Genomic DNA, 19,011 nt, shown 5'->3' with positions numbered 1-19,011 from the left:
TTACTCGAAGAAAACCTAGTGTGTAATGTTTGCAGTACTGTGGGGAACCGTACAGTAATTTTTTCGTTAATGATATGTAACTAATTAACTGTAATTATTATCTAACTCGAGAATTACTGTCCTAATCACTGAAGTGTCAATGAGGCACTTGGAGGTACCCACGAGGGGCATCTAACTGCGGTATTTTCAGCGTCGAACTAATTGCGTACTCATTTATTCTGGCTAATAAAGAAAACCCGCGAAATATGAAAGATACCACGTGACGGCGCTTCCGCGCGCATTGTACAGCAGCGTCCCCACATAGGCTGATTGAAAGCAACTGCTTTCCCTGTCACCCGCCCGAAGAGACAGCGCCTCACCTTGATAATGGCATGCATTGAAGGAGCAGCAACAGCAAGATTCGGGGGGCGCGTGTCCAGATAAGGCACAAACTCGATCGCGATTTCTTCTTTCTTTCTTTTGTTTATTTCATTCTGGCTAACTCAGAGGCAGCCTGTTTGAGGGCATTGCTTTACGGTGCGCGTTTACGCACGCGGAGGCGCCGTCACGTGGTATTTTTCGTTTTTCGCGGGTTTTCTTTATCAGCCAGAATAAACGAGTACGCAATTAGTTCGTCGCTAAAAATACCGCAGTTAGATGCCCCTCGTGGTTACCTACAAGTGCCTCATTGACACTTTCGTGATTAGGACAGTACTTCTCGAGTTAGATAAATAATTACCATTAATTAGTTAAGTCTCATTAACGAAAAAAATACTGCCCGCTTCTCCACAGTACTGCAAACATTATGCACTAGGTTTTCTTCGAGTTACGTCATTACTCTTTTTTTAAATCCTGGTGCATGATAGCTGGGACACCCTGTATATCATTGCTTGATTCAGCGGGGATGTAGAGGGGCAAACCGGCTGTCCATTAGGTTGGATATTCTACTAGTCTACTGGTATCAACAGCATTACACGCTTGAAAATACAGAAAGACAAGTTAAAAAGCGATAAGGTACAAAGAGCACATTGAACAGAAGTCCTTAACGTAGTACAGGATATGAATGAAGCACCCAGAGACTTTTGATAGCGAAAGAAAAATTAGACAGCTTTGGGTATTGCATGTGTCACTAATGGTTTCCAGGTTGATAAGCACTTCGATGGGCATTGATCAGCCACTAATATTGATGGCCAAGCACTTGACAAGGCGGTTCCTATTCATGTGTTCATTGAAGGATTTACCCCCAGAACAAAAACATTTAAACTGATACTGCTAAAAAAAACAGCCTGAACCAAATTTTGTGCCAGAGACAGCTGCATTTATGTGAGACAGATAAAAAACGGTGGGAGCCTAACAAAACTTGTAAATCCTAAACTATGCACGCTGATCCCATTCTCACAAAAAACATGGTGAGAAAATTTATGTAAAACAAATCGTACTTAGGAAAGTTGTGGCCGTTTTTTTTAAGCTGTGCTTATCTTCAAGAGAGCTGCCTGGGACGCGTAGTGAACCTCATGTTATCCCTAATATAGTGACGCAACAATGCATATTCAACGGTAAACACTGCAGTTTTAAACTCAAAGCTAAATAAAATTGCTTGCCAAGTGCAATACGCGTAATTTCTTATGTAACCAGCTAGAAAAAGGTGTAGGGTATCTTTCAACAACATGTACCAGTACTTTCTGCAAGCACACACGAAGGATTTCAGAAAGTGGTGTGCGAGAAGTCATGAGCGCTGCCTGAAAAGTGAGATAGAAATATCAGCTTAGATGTAATAATGAACTTTGGAGGGTTATAAATATGTCGTGACAATCAACCATTACATATGAACTTGGGGCATGAAGTGCACCGCATATGGAAATGAGCGATCATTGCATACGAGCAATTTTTCATTTTTGCGTTTGAAAATTTCTTGCGAGTAGAGAGGTACATGAGGGGATGTCTTGTTCTTTACACTGCTATTATGCATCCAAGCATGGCCACATTCAGTGAACAGCTGAACACCTTTTCCACACCCTTTCAACACCCGAAGAAAAACCAAGGGTGTGGAAGTTGATCAACACCCTTTTTTTCACACAAAAAGGGCGTAGAGCTAGGAAAAGGGTGTTGAGATTAAAGAAAAAGGGTGTAAAGGCCTCCCAACACCCTTTTTCCACTTATGCTGCTTCCTTTTTGGCTACAAGGGTGTAAAAAAGCTTAATGTGTAGCTTGCTTTGGTACATCCGCTTGTGAACAACAGTCGCAACTCTTCTGCGCAATTACAGGTCCTCCATAAATTTCGCTGAGGAAAAACGATGCCCCCCCCCCCCCCCCAAAAAAAAAAAACAACTAATGCAGCTTCACCGAGATATGCTTCGCATTTGAAAGCGGACCTGTCAACAAATACGGTAACGTGTTCACTCACCCTAGTGGTTCTTCCTCCTCGCCAGGTTCCCTTGAAAAAAGAAAAGGAGAGGGGAATACTTCAGCACAACAGTAACGGTGCTGTAGAGGAGAATTTCACTTGGGTGCTGTCGCAACTCTATCGCGTGCAAAATATTAGGCACAAGTATTTCAATCCCTTCTGCAAAGTGCTAATCTCAGCTGGTACATATTGCCACACAACATATTATTGGCGCCTTATCTCAGAGAGAACAAGAAAATTAAGGAAATCATGAATGAAACGCCGAGCTTCAGGGCAGCACGAGCTCAATTGCACTGCGTTAGTTCCCGCAATTAGCACACAGTTCCCAATGCAAAATATTTGTGTTTATGAAAATATTATACCTTTAGGATGTGTCAGGTTCTTGACCCTTTTGAGTGGGTGCACTCTTCTAAATGCTATAGCCCTAACCCCCCTTTTCTGACCCCACCTATGCACCGGCTGCGATGCTTGGAGACAAGTATTCGCAGCTTAGGAAACTTGAAGCACCTTAGATCCTTGTTAAAATGTACCTGATGGGCAGTCAGAATTACTATACATAAAAACAGTATGACTTCACTGGCCGCCATGACTGTGGAAGTGCTGCATTGGGTGTTTGCCGTGACTAACATTAAACCATAGGTCGCCGAACCCGCCGTGTTGGCTCAGGGGATAAGGTTTTGTGCTGCTGAGCCCAAGGATGCTGGTTCCATCGAAGCGACGGTGGCTACCTTCTAGATGAAGGCAAAAGGCAAAAACTCCAGTATGTGCAGATTTTGGCGCACGTAAAGGATCCACAGGTGGTCTGAGTTAATCCACAGCCCTCCACTATTCGGATTGGTTGATTGATTGCAGGATTTATCGCGCCGACGCAACGCAGGCGATGAGGCGCGCTGATTTGGAGGTCTCCGGATTAATTCTGACAACCTGGGGATCTTCAACGTGCGCCGAAATCTCGAACACACGGGCGTTTTTGCTTTTTGCCTGCATCAGAAAAGCGGCCGCCGCAGCCGGGAGTCGAACCCGCATCCTCGTGCTCAGCAGCGCAACACCTTAATGCACTGTTCGGAGCGCCTCATAGCCCAGGTGTAGCTTTGGCCCGTTAAACACCCAAAATGTGCTAAGATTGAACCATAAGTCGTCGCACCTGGAGCCGTGCCTGAAGTGCAGGAAGGAGGTTCCCTTGAAGGAGACGGGCTTTCGCTGCGCCTCGTCGAAGGCGAGCTCGCAGAGCGGGCCCCCGAAGCGCGCGGGGCAGAGGCACGAGTGTCTCGCCAGCTGTGGCAGGCAGATGCCGCCGTTGAGGCAGGGCCCTCCGCCGGCGCCCCCGCAGGGCGGGCCGCGGTGCTCGGAGACGCGCTCCGAGGCGCCCGCGCGGGCCACCAGGTCTGTCCAGGCGTCTCCGTTGAGCACCAGACGCTGCAGCGCCCCGTCCAGGCCGGGGGAGCGGGGTCCCGCGTCGGCGCTCATCGAGGCCTCGGGCGGCAGCCCGCCCAGGAACAGCGGCTGCTCCAGGTTTAGTTCGCTCAGCGGGCCCTGCCACGGGGAAACCGAAGACATTAAAGCAGTTCCACTCAACGATGAGGAAGCTACCGAAATGCGGAGCAGGGCTTCGCCAGAGGGGCTGTCGCACCCTCTCTTGACTTGTTTCAGTATCGGCCTGGAGCTGATACCGAAAGTAGCCAAGACAGGGTGCCGCAGCCACGGGAAAGGCCTAAAACACACTGGATTAAGTTTGCATTAACTTGGGGCAATTATTGCGTTAATTCATGACGTTTCCCTTATTTTATAATATTTTGTACTTATTTGCGTTTTAACAAGGACAACCTCGGTTCCCTTATTTTATAATATTTTGTACTTATTTGCGTTTTAACAAGGACAGCCTCGGTTCCCTTATTTTATAATATTTTGTACTTATTTGCGTTTTAACAAGGACAGCCTCGGTGGCAACGGCGCAGCGCAAAGATAACCCCAAACACTTAGCATATGAGCAACGTGTGCATCTGAGGCGAAATGGGATAGACATCGATTTCGTAACCCGATGCACTCAGACTCAATCCCGACCAGGGGAAGCGGTGTTCTTCTCGAAGCGTCTGCTTGGGTGCGTGACGCTGTGACTACGGTGGCTACATACCGTGACCCGGACGAGCTACGATGACAATCCCAGCCCCTAAAGTGGTCTGCACCTAAAAGACCTTGCCGCCGGAAGCGACTGGAACATGGAAACGATTCCTAGACGGTTACTGAAAAATCGTCTGTCAGTGCGGCCATAGCGAGAGTTGAAGATAAAGAATATTGTGGAGTTTCTAGTATTTTTCATTTATTTCGTTGAAACGGCGAAGTGTGCAAAGACAATCACAGTCCCTTGAAGAAAGCAGTCCGAGGCTGCGTCATAAACTTCCAGCTAATGAAAGGAGGTGACGCGGGAGGCAGCGGAGGGACAGGATGTGCGGATATCTCCGCTCTCCTCACTGGCTTATGGCGGCGCCTCCCGCTACCTGATTGTCTGGTTTGAGCTGTAGCCTCACCAACGCTGCAAGCAGCTTGCGAAGTGGGGTTTAAATGAAATAAACAGCGAACGGTATGCAGCACAAATTTCCATTACAGTCTGCTGCTGCTGAACTTCATTGATTCCCCTTGTGGGTTTTGTATCCTGGGATAAATAGACTGTCTTGCATTTCCCATAAAAGTGGAGGTGGGTAGCAGCTTTTGTTTATTCTCAGTTGTCCATACTTTCACTTCATGCAAAGTACTAAAAAAACACGGGCCCCCTTATCCACCCTAAAGAAGCCCGCCGCTGAGTTATGCCGCTGAGTTGAACGTAGCAATGAAAGATTGTTGAGTTTGCTGCTACTTCTCAGTGCTCTCGTAGGCTACTACCACATTGCCATCTGCTCCGCTGTGTTTACTGCTTGCCTTCATCAGTCTCATTGCATGTACCGTACTTATCCGATTCTAACGCGCACCTTTTTTCCGCAAAAATAGCCCGAAAAATCGCATGCGCGTTAGAATCGGATACGAAACCGAAACTACCGAAACAGCTGAAATTTCGTTCCACCCATCGCCATCGCCATCTTAAGATGGCGCCAAAGCTTTTAGCAACCATTTTTCGGATCTAGGTGCCTAGGCTTTTGTTTCGGCGTTCACACAAATAGTCAAAATTTTCCACTTGCGTGCCTGATAACAGTAATTAGCAGCAGCGGCAACGAAGGTGCACCGCTTCTGCGGCTTACGAGCGGCTCCCACGCGTTCTCAACGAGCGGTTGGCTGAAGCGTATGCCTCTGGAGAAGCCCGCGGGATGGGCATGCGAGGCGTGGGCCACGATCCCATCGAACATGGTTGAACGTACGTTCAGAAGTGTGGCATCGCGAACGCGCTTAACGGCACCAGTGACGAGATGTTGCGGTCAGCGGAAGGCGACAAGGAGCTCTCGGAGAGCGGCGAGGAGTGAGGTGAGTGCGATTACTTCGGGGAATAAATCGCCCGTTTCTCTCCCATTCGTTTTTCTTGCTCACAAACTTCCTTGCGCGTTACAAACGGAGGTGCAAGTTTTTTCGGTTTTTTGCCTGGAAAATAGGGTGCGCGTTAGAATCGGGGGCGCGTTATAATCGGGTAATTACGGTACATAGTTCAGTGGTCCACTTGACTGTCATTTTTTGTATTTCCTGTTCTCAGTCTTTTCTTCCTTGTGTGCCCCGTACCCTTGCCCCAGTGGTAGGAGGCCGAAGATCAGTTTCTCAGGCCGAACTCTTCTTTTTTGTTCAAGAAACTTTTGCCCTCTCTCTCTGTCTCGGCTTGTTGGCGACTCACAGGGTGCGCACTGCCTCGGTGCAGCAGGTGAAGCTCCCCACGCTTTCCCCGCCAATTCTCTCTCTGCCTTGTGCAGTGTCGAGGACTTAGTCAATGGGAACATTGTTTTTCCGCAGGCTGTCGCTTCATACGTATCACTGTGTTGCAATGCTCTACTGCTTCTTCAACTGTGAACTGCCTTTCCGGTCAGTGGCCATTTCGCTCTGGGGCGTGGGGGGTTTGCGTGCTTACCCTAAAAAGAGGAAGAAAAAGCACAAAAGGAGGTAAAGAATAGAACAACAACAAAATAAGAAAAAGGATATAAGCAAACGCAAACAATTTACAACATTTAAAAATACAAAGACATAACATGACGGAACACTGCGCGCAAATTTCCGATTGTCTTTTGTTTGAACTACATGCTTGATCCAGCGGTCACAAAGAAGGCATCATGAACATTCCCTGTGAACAGCGCAAGACCCTTCAACTGTTCGATTCTGTTCGAGACTACGTAATTCCGGAACAAATCGGAATGTACCCGCTTCCTTTTCTTTGCTTGTGCCGGTACTAACAATGGAGGCTCCTCAGTAAAGTCCTGTACAGAACTTGAAACCCCGGGTACACGCGTTTCCACTAGAAATGGTGCCTTCAACGTTTCGTGTAACAATTCCGTCATCGGGTTCAAAGCGAAGAAGGGATTAAATGACGCAACGTTTGCAGCGGGCCGTCGGATGCACGTGAGTTCAATTATTGGCCGTTTTCCGCTCGCACCACAACAGGGCATGCACTCACGCTCGACTCTCCGTGCACCGTGGGGCCGTTGTCAAGCTGCAGGGAGCCCTCCCTCCGAGTCCGCGTGACACGAACCACGTGCCACGCATTCAGCGTCACCTCGTTCGGGGATCTGCGACAGAAAAAAAAAATAGAAGTCGTAATTACTTGATCCAACCGCCAGTAACGAAGCAGACAAGCTGCAAACTATTTTCATCAATCGCACATCAAAAGACAGTAGATACGCGCGAGGTTCCGTAAATATGTACCTTAATATTTAAGGTCCAGAACTTAGTTGCTCAATTTATCCATTGCCCGTTTATATTTGTAAAGTGTGTGCATTCTTAGCGGTCTTCATCTCGCATGCTGCCATAGAAATAGCGGGTCTTACAGACGAATCAGTTTGTGACGAAGTTGTTGCATAAAAGGGTTGTAGGGACGCAGCCCCTACGTGCGCCCGCGTAGAGTGATTTCAAAACAGTGAGCGCGCGTCGAACACCGATAGTGACGTCAGTGCGTCATGTGCCCGTGTGCGCGCGTGCGATGAACCGTGAGAGGCATCAAACACGTGTAATGCGTATAAAAACTGTAACATGCGCACAACCATCCGAGTGGCTTAACAGCGGCGTTCACAAGAACAGAGGGGGGGAGTTGGACGACACAGCCCGGTCGCAGCGGATCGCCGGGATGGGAGCGGAAAGAGGCCGTGAACCGCAACCTCGACTCTTGGCCACCCGGGACTACGCGGTGCATCTGGTGGACGTGGACGGTGTGGCTTACGATGATGAACTCGGAAACATTTGTGAGTGTTGGGAAAGCACCGTCTTATTTTTTTCACAGTGGAGGCAGTTGGCTTCCTTATGTCGCGATGCTCCTATGACCATTCTGATCTATGCGGATGTATTTCCCACATGTCTTTCTGTTGCCCAGAATAAACCGGTGATTTCTGTTCCTTGTGTGTCGGCGTCACTTCATCGGGTGGGTTCGAGCTCGCGAACCTTTCGCACAAAAAGGAGGGCCCCTTCAGGGCGTATTAAAGAATGAGACGGCTAGATGTGATGAGCAGAGACCATTGCTACAGGAGAGTTCCTTATGGACGTGCGCTCTGGGTACACTTCGTTTGGCTGTGCGCACTTTCCCCAAACCTAAACACAGTTCCACCCAGCGTGAAATCTGCTGAAATAGCGGAGTTGTGGTAGTCTTGTGTCAGCTCGACCGTCAACGAGCGCTCGCCGGAGAATGGCAGCCCGTTGCCGCTCAAATTCTATGGCTCGCACAAAGGAATACGCAGGTACACGTCAACGGTGGGATGCTCCTGCCCTCTACTTACCCTGCCTGGAGGAAGAAGAATTCAACCCTGTGATACCACTGCGCCCTCTATCGGTTGGTCTAGGATCCGGTTTCTACGAGTCTGGGAGCCTGCTCCTACGCCTGCGTGACGCTGGACTTTCAGCAGACTAACCAAAATGCCCAACTTACAACAGCTCCGCTATTAAAAAACAGTTTGGTAAAGTGTATTTAATGTTACTGTTTGAAAGCCGCCACTACCAATAAAAAAATTCACAGCGCCATGTTCTTTGCAATGCAATGGGGTGGTGGTGGTGTTGGCCCATAAAGGGGCGCATACCCACTCAGGGGGATTGGTCAAGAAGATTTGTTTGCATTAAAAAGAACCAGACAAGGCAAAACAGTACAGCCGAAGTAATAATTTAGTACGTAGATTCAAGAGAGAAATAGAAAAAGAAATAGGAAACAGGAAGCCTGATCGGAATCATTTTAGCACGGCAGACGAGCCGTCTCTGAAATGAAGGAATGAAAGGCGTGACAAACACCCCCGTGGCAGTGGCCTAGCTTCGCGCCCCCAAACGACAAAAGCACTGGCAGAGTTAATGGCTGCCCAAGATGTCGCAGGAGTGCCTCCAGCAACCTTCTTCGACGATTAGAGAATCGGCGGCAAAAAAGGAAGAAATGTTCATCCGTTTCAATTCCATGACGAAGTGACACAAGGGTGAGGTTGTTAGATCAGCCCGATATAGGTACCGATGAAGTGGGGGAACACCACAACAACCACTCGCTCTTGCGACACTCGCAAGAGCGACTTTGGCAGAGGCTGGATGGCTAACTCATGAAAGTTTTTGTCATTTCTTTTCTTTATTGAGAGGTTCATTAGAGAGAACACTAGCCGCATGCAAAGGCAAAGAAAAGCGTGAGGATTGTAAAATTTTAGTTGAAGAAAAATTTTTTATATTTTCCTTTTTTTATTTACACATAATGTTGTCCGGTGAGGCCGATTTAGGGTGGGGTTACAAAATTCTTGTATTATCATATAAGCATAGATAAGCATGCCCAAAAAGCACTTACATAACTGTGCAGGCGGCCTAAATTTGTGCACAAACTATGCACACAAAAATGCCAAGCAATATAACAAAACACAGGCAAGAGTTACAAATATAACAACAAACTCTATTCATATATATATATATATATATATATATATATATATATATATATATATATATATATATATATATATATATATATATATATATATATAGGGAGTAGTAGAACTTTGAAGATGGTAGAGAACACAAGAGAAGAAAAACTTCGAACTAGGTAAAAGCACGATTGTGGCCTACGTTTCAGCAAAGATATATATACACACACACATGTATGCAAACATGCATTCAGTACTACTAACAACGAAGGTAGGCTTCATTTGTACTTGGGCCTGTATGAAGGTGGTGCTCAAATTCCGGAGCAGTCCGAGATTGAACGACAGATTCTGGTAATGCGTTCCAGTGACGTATTGTGCGTGAAAGGAAGGGATATGCATAAGTGTTTATGCGTAGTGGCGGCACAAAGTAAGCGCGGCTATTTGTACCTTGGATGTCTCTACCTTGTCTCACAATTGGTGTTGGGTTTTTTTTAATGTTAAAGGCACTCTGGATAACTGAAAAGAAAAACTTGAGTCGCGAGCGAGAGCAGCAATCTGCGGGGGTTGGCAAGTTAAGAATTTCGGGCATATTTGAGGCAGAGTCAAAGCGCGAATAACGTGATAATATAAACCGAGCCATCTTTTTTGCACTTTTTCAAGGTTATCAATAAGACTTCATGATGCATTCTAATATGCGACAAATGCATTCTAATATGCGGCACATTTCCTACTCCGGCTGTGGTCTTATTGTGCAATATGGGTCGAAACTGCATTTTCTGCTTTTCTTTCAAAACTGGATGCTAGTATCTAGTACAGACAATTTAAACAAAAAGAGGACCGGTCCCTTCATTTTCCAGCATTATAGTGCCTGCTCCTTAACATTGACACTGTTTGCATTTCAGTTTATTAAAAAATAGCCGTGCCTCGTTTGGAGCTCTTACAAAAGTGCTAGACTAAAAGTGTGTGTAGTTTTCAGTGATTTTACGGTAAGTGTCGGCTACATGTTAATATTAATAATTGCGTGGCGATGCTCAAACGATTGCCAGAAATAGTTAGGTCCATTCACCAGCTGTAAAGAGCGTTTATCAATTGACCAAGATATGTTTTTCGCAAATGGAGTGTGTGTGTGCGCGCCCACACACACGCACACACACGCACACACATACAAAACGCCATGGCTTCAAGCTCACTATGGCGCATTATTGACCAAAGCATACTCACACAAGTAGTACAGATCCACTGAAGCATGAAAAGACAAGGGCAATATTTGTCAAGAGATACCGACCACAACAGTTCTCAGCAATTCCGCTTAAAAAGGGGAATATTAGGAAGACAGTTTTAATATTAGTAAATTCTGCTTCAACGTAGAATTAAGGATGTTGAGAAGTACACCCAGAATGCAGCAGAAGTCTTACTTTGAATACAAGCAACGAAGAAATGGTTCGAAGTGTGGCTTTTGCGAAGTTGGTCATCAAATAATGATGATTTCGGAATTGGGCCTTATTGATTCTATGTATCTGTGCTCTGGCAGGACCGTCTCCTTAGAGTCGAAGGTAAAGAACTTTCTCAATATATTGCTAGACCAAGAGCAATCCATGGCATTTAATGATAATTTCACAATGCAGCGTAGTGAGAACTTAATACTCCTGAACACAATAACAGAGCAAAGTGCAATAATCATAGGCATAAAATATGATAATCACACAGGAAAAATTCTGTCGTTTGATAGTGATAGGTACTGAACGATCTGTACTGAACCGCCGAGCTGCACTTGAGTCATGCAAAAAATATTAAGAGTAAGTACATCGCACTTCCATAGGAAGCCTAAAATCAAACAAAGCTTGTTTGGAAGAGGGCTTCAGCCAAACATGGCCAGCATTAACAACACACATTTAGGCAATGCCTGACCAGATGACCCCTGTGGTGCCGAGACGAGCACGGGTTCAGGACTTGTAACAAATAAGCGGTTAAGTCGAGGCCCGATTGTGAAATTCTTAAACTTTAGACACGAAGTAGGATTCGGTCGTTAGCCGTTTAGTGTATTTGAGAATTCGATCTTGCAAACAAAAGTGACCGCCCAATCTGCTTTTAAGGAGGATATGGAAACAAAGTATGCAGGAAATAGAAAACAGTCGGCTTGGCGACAATTCTGTATATTACCAAGACAGAAAACAGGCCAAGAAAAGTTCAAAGAGTTAACCTTTGAGTAAATGGCAGACGCAGTTCATGCCGTAGCCCTAAGACACACCAAGTGATACATATGCCAAGACGTTTTAGTGCCGAAGGGCATCACAGCTTTGATTAAGTCCCCCCCTACAGGACAAGGGATGTGCCGAGCGTTTCGTGAAAAAAAGTTTATCGGCACTATTTTTCCCTATTGTTCCGTCCCACCGCCGTGATCATTGGTCAGTTCGCATCACGTGACATTTGTTTACACTGCGGCGGTTCATGGGCGCCGCCATTTTGTTGTTTATGCGTCTCCTGCCTGTCAACTGTAATAGCCTCAGCTTGCACTCTCTGCTCTGCGGCTGCGTGCGACTACCGTCGTTCCGAACGCGAATCAAAGATGACGCGCTTCACAGAATTTCAGCGGCAGAAGTCTGTCATGTTGCCGCGTCTTCGGCAGTGTTGTTTACAAATGACCTCGTCAAATCTAGCAGTGAGGCCGCAGAAGTGGAAAGCTGGTAACACTGATAAACACCAAAATGGCCGCCGTCACTAACTTGCGTGCCGCAGTGACGGTGCTCTGTATCTTATCTAGTGACACTAGGTCTGCCCAAGACACGCCTGAGCAAGCGGCAGCTTTGTCGCATTATCAACTGATTATCACTATTGCGGCGCTGTCACTTCGTGTCACCTCGCAAGATCACGGCGCAACTTCTGAAGTGAAGCTTATGACTCCGAATACAAACAAAGAAAAAGCGGCTCGTTCTTCACAGCTTCAATCTGATTGGTTATGGTTTTTACGCGTCGACGATACACAGGCGTTAAGGCGCGCCGTAGTGGAGGGCTCAGGATTAATTTTGACCCCCTGGGGAACATTATTGTGCGCCGAAATCTCGAGCACACGGGAGTTTTCGCCTCCCGCCTCTATCGAAAAATCGGCCGCCGCGGCCGGGGATCTAACCCGCGCAAGCGTCAATCTCACCTCCAAGAAACCTCACGGCACTTTTTTCAATTTTTTTTAAGTATTAAATGCTTTCCGAACGTAGTCAATAAGCACATAAAGAGCTTACAATCGGCAGACACAAGGTAGCTCAGCCCAAAATTACTGCTCTATATCCATCAGATAACTTGAAAACCTGCGCAAAAGATTCGTCTCTCTTTCCCGAGTATTGGCGCTCTTTGAGTGCTCAAACTACGTCGTTACACCAATGTAGCGGCTATTGGCCGCTTACTTTCTGTTGCAGCAATAAACGCATTCGATAGCCACTTTAGATTAAAAAAAAAAAACCACAAAGCAGAGCACAAACGGAAGGCTAATCTGCTGCGGCCAGCGAATCACGCGGTGCTGCTTCGTGCTGTTGATAAATATAGCTCCGACAATGCTTCCAGACGAGAAAAAAAAAGAGTAAAAGCGCATATCAGAACAGTTGCACAGTCCCTTTCAAGCTCAGCCAACGTCAAGCCAACGCTCCGCGCTGTTGCGCAGTGAAAGCGTCTAATCACTCGTCCATTCCAAGGGTAGGGGGCGGAAAAGGGAATAAAAAGAAAGAGTAGTGGCGTGTATCATGATGAAACGATACAAGGAAGCGCTGACTTCATCCAAGTTGCCTACAACGGTGACTGCGCCTAGAGGCGTATGTGTTTTGCGGTGCAATCGTGTGCCCGTTCATCGCGTGTTCTCTACGCAAAAACTAAGCTTTCGCTCGACAATCTTCGTTTAACCGCGTTCAAACACAGCGGATTTTCTTACAAGTTTCCACGGTGAACATGGCCGGCGCGTGATCAGGAGGGGTGAAGAATAGGGTGCGCGGAACTCACGAGACATTGGCGGCGCCCGAGCCCAGGTCGTATCGGAACTGGACGCGGCCAGCCTCAAGTCGCAGAGCCAGGAAGTCGCCTCGACCCGACGTGCCGCCACCGTTGTACAGCAACAGGCCCTGGTTGCGTGGACAGTTGAGAGTGATGTTACTTAATAGGAAACACTGGGCTTGAGTTATGAATAAATCAGTTTTGGCTCTAGGTATACCTATACCAGACTAAGTGCGCTTTGCCCTCCCGCCATGTGTCTATTAACTATTTTTACTCAAGTTTTATCATAAAGGCACACAACAGACGATGCTAGGATCACAAGGAGGTATCATGTCTTCTGCATAAATATGCTGAGATACGTCCGATAGCCCGAATAGCACCATACCTTCCTGAATATAACAATTCTGTAGGTAGGAACTTCGCACTGGAATGCCTGGTTCCCTAGAATAGTTTGCCTACCTTCTCACGAAGCCAAAACTAACTCTGTCGCTGTTCTGAACCTACAACAGGTATAATGGGGCAAAACAAAACGAAAACATGCTAATATAAACAAGAATATATCTGGATTATTTGGGGCTGAAAACGCCGAAATATTGGTGCACATAATGGCAGGGCGTATAGTGGTATCACTGCAGTCAACGCTACCAAGTTCTCCATGTATATACACGATTGTGACTCACTTTTTTTTTTCTTAATTTACGCTTGTGTTTACTCGCTTTACCATTTCTTTTTTGTTGCGTGTGCGGTATGGGAACCACCCTTTTCAAATACAAATTGAGTGCACGCAACGTGGCAAAGCGGGGCTACCTGGGGGGCCCTGGTGAGGAACCAGAGTTCGAGGGAGAACGCCTGGCCGACGTTGTGGAGTCGCGGCAGCTCGAGGTAGCCGTCTCCGGAGAAGTCCGGCACGGTGGCCCGTCCCTCGCACAGGCGCCCACTTCGTCCTGCAGGGCAGCGGCACGAGAATGCGCCCCCGGCTCCCGTGCCCCGAACCAGACACGAGGCACCGGAGCCACAGGGGTCCGGGTCACAGGCGCGACGCCGGGGACGTTCGCACTGGGAGCCCTGCACAAGAATGAGTGCCATCGTTGATAGGTTGAGTCAATGCACTCAAACAGCCTGAATTACTCCTCTCTATTGACGAACTATTGACGAATCCAGCCACTTTATTACCGCTGATCACTCAGAACTCCACTCAAACCCTCATGGCTCATTGCAGGGCACGAGCAGCGAGTCTACGAGTCGCCACGCCCAAGCTTCAAATCCCCGTCTTTAGCTGTGAGAGCCATGAGTGGGAGGGGTTATGGGATGACTACGAGGCGACAATAGTGTACACACTAAACGCAGTCTCATGGACATTGAAGGGTTTAGATGCTTCAAGCCCGCTTGGCTGCTGCTGCGAAGTGTGCAATTCAACTGATACGCCTGACTGCTGCAAAGTGCAGGGTTGCCATCAAGGGGCTCATGGAAGGTATTACCGAAAACATGTCCTCATCGATGATCACATAGACAGCTTACTTTCAATCGAACTTATGGAGTAATCTTAACAAGAAGCACGGCTTCGAGACTATGAGAGTGGTTGTTTGGACATAAAGGACTGGTTGTTTGGACATCCTTGCATGTTGTGTCCGTAGTAGGCAGTTGCTTTGCACCGAGTGCTGCTGATGAGCTCATTACCAGAAGACCTGGCAATCCTGTACCGTAGGTGCACGAAGACCGACACAGCCAGAGCATACTCCGCAGCGAAATCGCCAGAAGAGCACCTAAATTCAATCCTCAAGTTCCTGGTAGTGGAAGTGGAAAGCAGAGAGAAGAGTTGAGTGTCACACAAGAAACCTGTCTTAACGAAGAAAACCGCAATGTGACACTCCCTCAGCTGCCGGCCACCCTCACACTGGCACTAACGTCTTTGCCTTAAGGCACTTGTTCATCAACATCTGGGTGGGATAGGCGCCGTCTGTTGTGTACCAGTACACGTGGCGCGTGACTGCAAGGCCAAACTATCAGCAAAGAAAAAGCGTTGATGGCTCTCCAGAAAGCATTGCTGCGATCAGTGGGGGAAGCACCCTCCGCGGTGGCTCAGTGGCTAAGGCGTTGCGCTGCTGAGCACGAGGTCGCGGGTTCGATTCCCGGCCGCGGCGTCTGCTTTTCTGATGGAGGCGGAAAGCAAAAACGCCCGTGTGTACGAGTTTCGGCGCACGTTAAAGATCCCCAGGTGGTCAAAATTAATCCGGAGCACTCCACTACGGCACGCCTCATCGCCTGTGTTGCGTCGGCGCGTTAAACCCTACAATCAATCAATCAATGAGTGGGGGAAGCGGGGCCACATTTTCTGCAACTTCCGAACTGCAGCATGGCTGTAGTGCTATCTCCTCTCAGGACGACACATTTGTTCCCTGCGTGATATCTGAGCGCCAGCAGTAACGGAGAGTCTACGACCACATAGCCTATCTACGCTGAAAACCAAGAGGCGACAACACATCAAGCAAGGCTGCTTATTTTAATGCGTGAGCATTAAGGCCCTACCACATGCACGCGTGAAATCGACACATTCGCGCAACGACGTACGCCTGTGGCGACATACGCCGCTGCCTTCACGCTGACCGACGACGTTGGCGAGGCCGAGTAACCACATATCGCCGCAACGCGCGCGTAAACCAAGCGCTGCGCAGTGTTGGCTCGACTACCCCGGACTGAGTTTTGTGGCGACCAGTTCAACTACATTTTAACTATAATAAAACAAATATTGCCTATTCTCACAGAACTACGTATATTTAATAAAAAACAAGTAAAGCAGTTCTTGGGACATTAAAAAAGGTAAAGGATTATATAATATACATACTTGGCAGGCACAAAACCCTCCGCTGCATTTGTAGTAAACTGCCTTGCTCCCATAGTTGCTCGTTGCTTTCGAGTGTTTTGTCCGGTTGTTTGCTCTCCGTATTTTACAAGTTACTTCGTTTTATCGCATAATTAACAGTAAAGTTAGCTTATTTACCAATCTGCTGTCTTGTTATGCGACCTGACCGCCAGATAACATCACGGCCAGAGGTCAACGCCAACACCGTGCGCCCGAAAGTTTGCGTCGATGTCTGGCGAGCTCTGACTTGGGCGTAACAAGCGCGTAGCAATGCATTCGGCTTAAGCCTAAGCCGGAGTGCGCCAGTTCCTTACATGCTTACGCCGGTTTACGTCGTTGCGCGAGTACGTCGGTTTTACGCGTGCATGTGGTTGGGCTTTTATTTGACTTCCCTAGAAATCTGAACGTCCGTCTGCAATGCATGGCGCAATACAAAATACACCTATGGCTGCAAGAGCTGCACCGACGATGGAGAAAACGCAGCGACGTCAGCCTATTCGTATATGCTTCGACACGTCCACAAAGATGGCTGTTACTTTTCTCTTTGATGTTTACTCCTCATGTTATTTCAACAACCATCTGTAGGAGGGAGGTCAGCAAACAGCAGGATCTACCTCTTCAGCTTCAGCAACAATCTTCTCTGTTCCATTGGCTTTTCGTGCAGAAAACATATGGGCTTTCCTTTTTGAGCTCTCGAATGCTGTACCTGCAGCGAAGAGCCTCACCTGGAAGCCAGGTGCGCAGAGACAGCTGTAATTTCCGGGTCCGTAGTCGAGGCAGGTGGCACCGTTGAGACACGGTCCGCACGGCGGGCCGCACTCCCGGAGGCGCACGGCACGCAGCACGTCCCGCGAGGCCCCGACGCCCGACAGCCGGACGTCCCGCTTTCCGAGACGCAGCCGGCGCAGGCATCCTCGGAAGCCCCGCTCAACGCCGCCCACGTTGTCCAGAACACCAGGGGGAGGGCCCAGACCGCGGGGCCCCGGAAGCCAACCGACGAAGAGATTCTCGGCCAGGTCGAGGGATTGAAGCAGGCCTCCGGAGCGGCCGCGTATGTCGGCCTCGCCGTCCAGGGTCAGGAAGCCGTCCTTGGGAAATAAATGTCGTCCCTTTTAATGCCCGCAAGCGATTTGATCTGCCGATTATACAAATTTTATGACCGTCCCTACTCACTAAAGTTATTGGAAAGAATTTCAGAATGGTGAAGGCTTCGCAATAAGGCATATCTTGAACCTCTGTGAGCTCACACGAGACCTGCACAAATACTGTACTGAAATAATTATACTTCAGTAAACGCGCTGTTGGGAAAGTTGGTGCATATTTGGCATAACTTAGAGCGCGATTCAACAAGGACGACGGAAAGACGACAAACACAAGCACAAATTCAAAGCGCTTGTGTTTGTCGTCTTTCTGACGTCCTTGTTGAATCGCACTCCATGTTTTATCAAAATAAATAATTATCGCATACAGCACAATATAAAGTGTGTTCTTTACTTAATATGGTTTCCTTGTCCTGCTACGTGTAATCTTTCCCTCTTTCATTACTCCACACAGACATGAAAGCTGGGTCAGTCGGTTTGCTAGCTCATTCGAGGAAAGAGCGCGAATTTATCGGTACAAGAGAGGGCTTAACAAGACGGGGAAAATGAGCGCTGTCTCTGAACTTCAATTTTTACATTGAAAACATCATACAGAACATATAGAACAAAGAGAGCTCGTGTTATTAACGGCTTGAAGTACCCACATGCTTTATGCAAGGTTGCAACCTGGTGGCTATAACTTCCCTGTGTTATGTTCAAGTTAAGGATCGGGATGCACTTTTTACAAGATTTGAGGAAAGACTAGACGGACTATACGAGCGTGTAGTGCAGCAGGTAATCTGTGCTGAAATGTTTACTAAGTCGCGGAACCACAAAGTAACCTGACAACATTGCCATGTTTACCACTCACTATATCATATCATGTTGCGCTTTCCTTGCCTCGCGGTTGATTCGGCAAAGACAATCTTGGAAATTCGTGTAATTTCTGCTGTGATTATTTCTTGCACAGTGAAGGCGGGAAGACAATTTTTTGATAAAACTGCTCATCACCTACTTTTTTAGGAGTTTTGCGTGCCGCATGTAGATAGCGACTCACACGCAGTGATTATAGACGCCGGTCTATCGTGGTGCCCTTACGGTTACCAATAGCGGCCTCAGTTTCCGATGATAATTACTTTCCTACAACTCATTAGCACTAGAGATATATAGGAGAGTGGAGAACCTTTCGCGGTAATGTACGTAGTAGCCGAGTGGCGCAAATGCGCGTGCGCAGAAGAGGCAAAAACATTAAAGCCATTCCACTCAACGTGAAAGCTGACGGAAGTGCGGAGGAAGCGATTCGCCATAATGGGCTGTAGCGCCGTTATCCGCTCACTGGTACCACCCAAAGCAATTCAAATTTCCCGCCTCCGTAGTGCTCGCGCGCCCCCTGCTTCAGACAGCGCCAGAGGGAGTTCTGTTCTTTTAGGCATAGAGCTGTAAGAAACTCTATGCTTTTAGGCACGGCCGGGCTAGAGCGGCGGCGTGCGCGCGTATCAACACAGCCCGCGCCGCCTCTCTAGCCCGGCCGTGTTTTAGGGCACAGCCCTTGGGCGGACGTTTCTGGGCTGAGCCGCGTCGGCGTCGTAACCGAGTGAACGATGGCAAGAAGAAAATGTGAAGGATGAAAGAAAGCAAAAGGTGAGAGTGTCGAGAAATTGCGAGGGGGGGGGGGGTTCGCCATGGCGGCGCGAGCCAGCGATCCCCGAAAGTGTGTGGTGG

At 47.9% G+C, this 19,011-nt stretch overlaps 1 protein-coding gene across 3 annotated transcripts in view; it reads right to left on the bottom strand.

The window, feature by feature from the left end:
* Positions 1 to 19,011, bottom strand: part of LOC144158403 (agrin-like) — a 289,317-nt gene that overhangs the window by 3,107 nt on the left and 267,199 nt on the right. For 2 of the 3 annotated variants that reach the window (XM_077689274.1, XM_077689276.1), the window contains exons 12-18: positions 16,936 to 17,298; positions 14,158 to 14,415; positions 13,360 to 13,478; positions 10,597 to 10,614; positions 6,963 to 7,074; positions 3,528 to 3,916; positions 2,384 to 2,413 (exon numbers count right to left, since the gene is read on the bottom strand). In XM_077689274.1, coding sequence (XP_077545400.1) covers positions 2,384 to 2,413; positions 3,528 to 3,916; positions 6,963 to 7,074; positions 10,597 to 10,614; positions 13,360 to 13,478; positions 14,158 to 14,415; positions 16,936 to 17,298 — 1,289 coding nt within the window. The remainder of the gene's footprint in view (positions 1 to 2,383; positions 2,414 to 3,527; positions 3,917 to 6,962; positions 7,075 to 10,596; positions 10,615 to 13,359; positions 13,479 to 14,157; positions 14,416 to 16,935; positions 17,299 to 19,011) is intronic. The other variant, XM_077689275.1, reaches the window with a different exon arrangement.

This window comes from Haemaphysalis longicornis, unplaced genomic scaffold, assembly GCF_048455015.1.
Source record: "Haemaphysalis longicornis isolate Haplotype H1 unplaced genomic scaffold, Haemaphysalis longicornis Haplotype H1 scaffold_10, whole genome shotgun sequence".
Taxonomy (NCBI): Eukaryota; Metazoa; Arthropoda; class Arachnida; order Ixodida; family Ixodidae; genus Haemaphysalis; species Haemaphysalis longicornis.
This window is presented reverse-complemented; position numbering and strand designations above follow the sequence as displayed.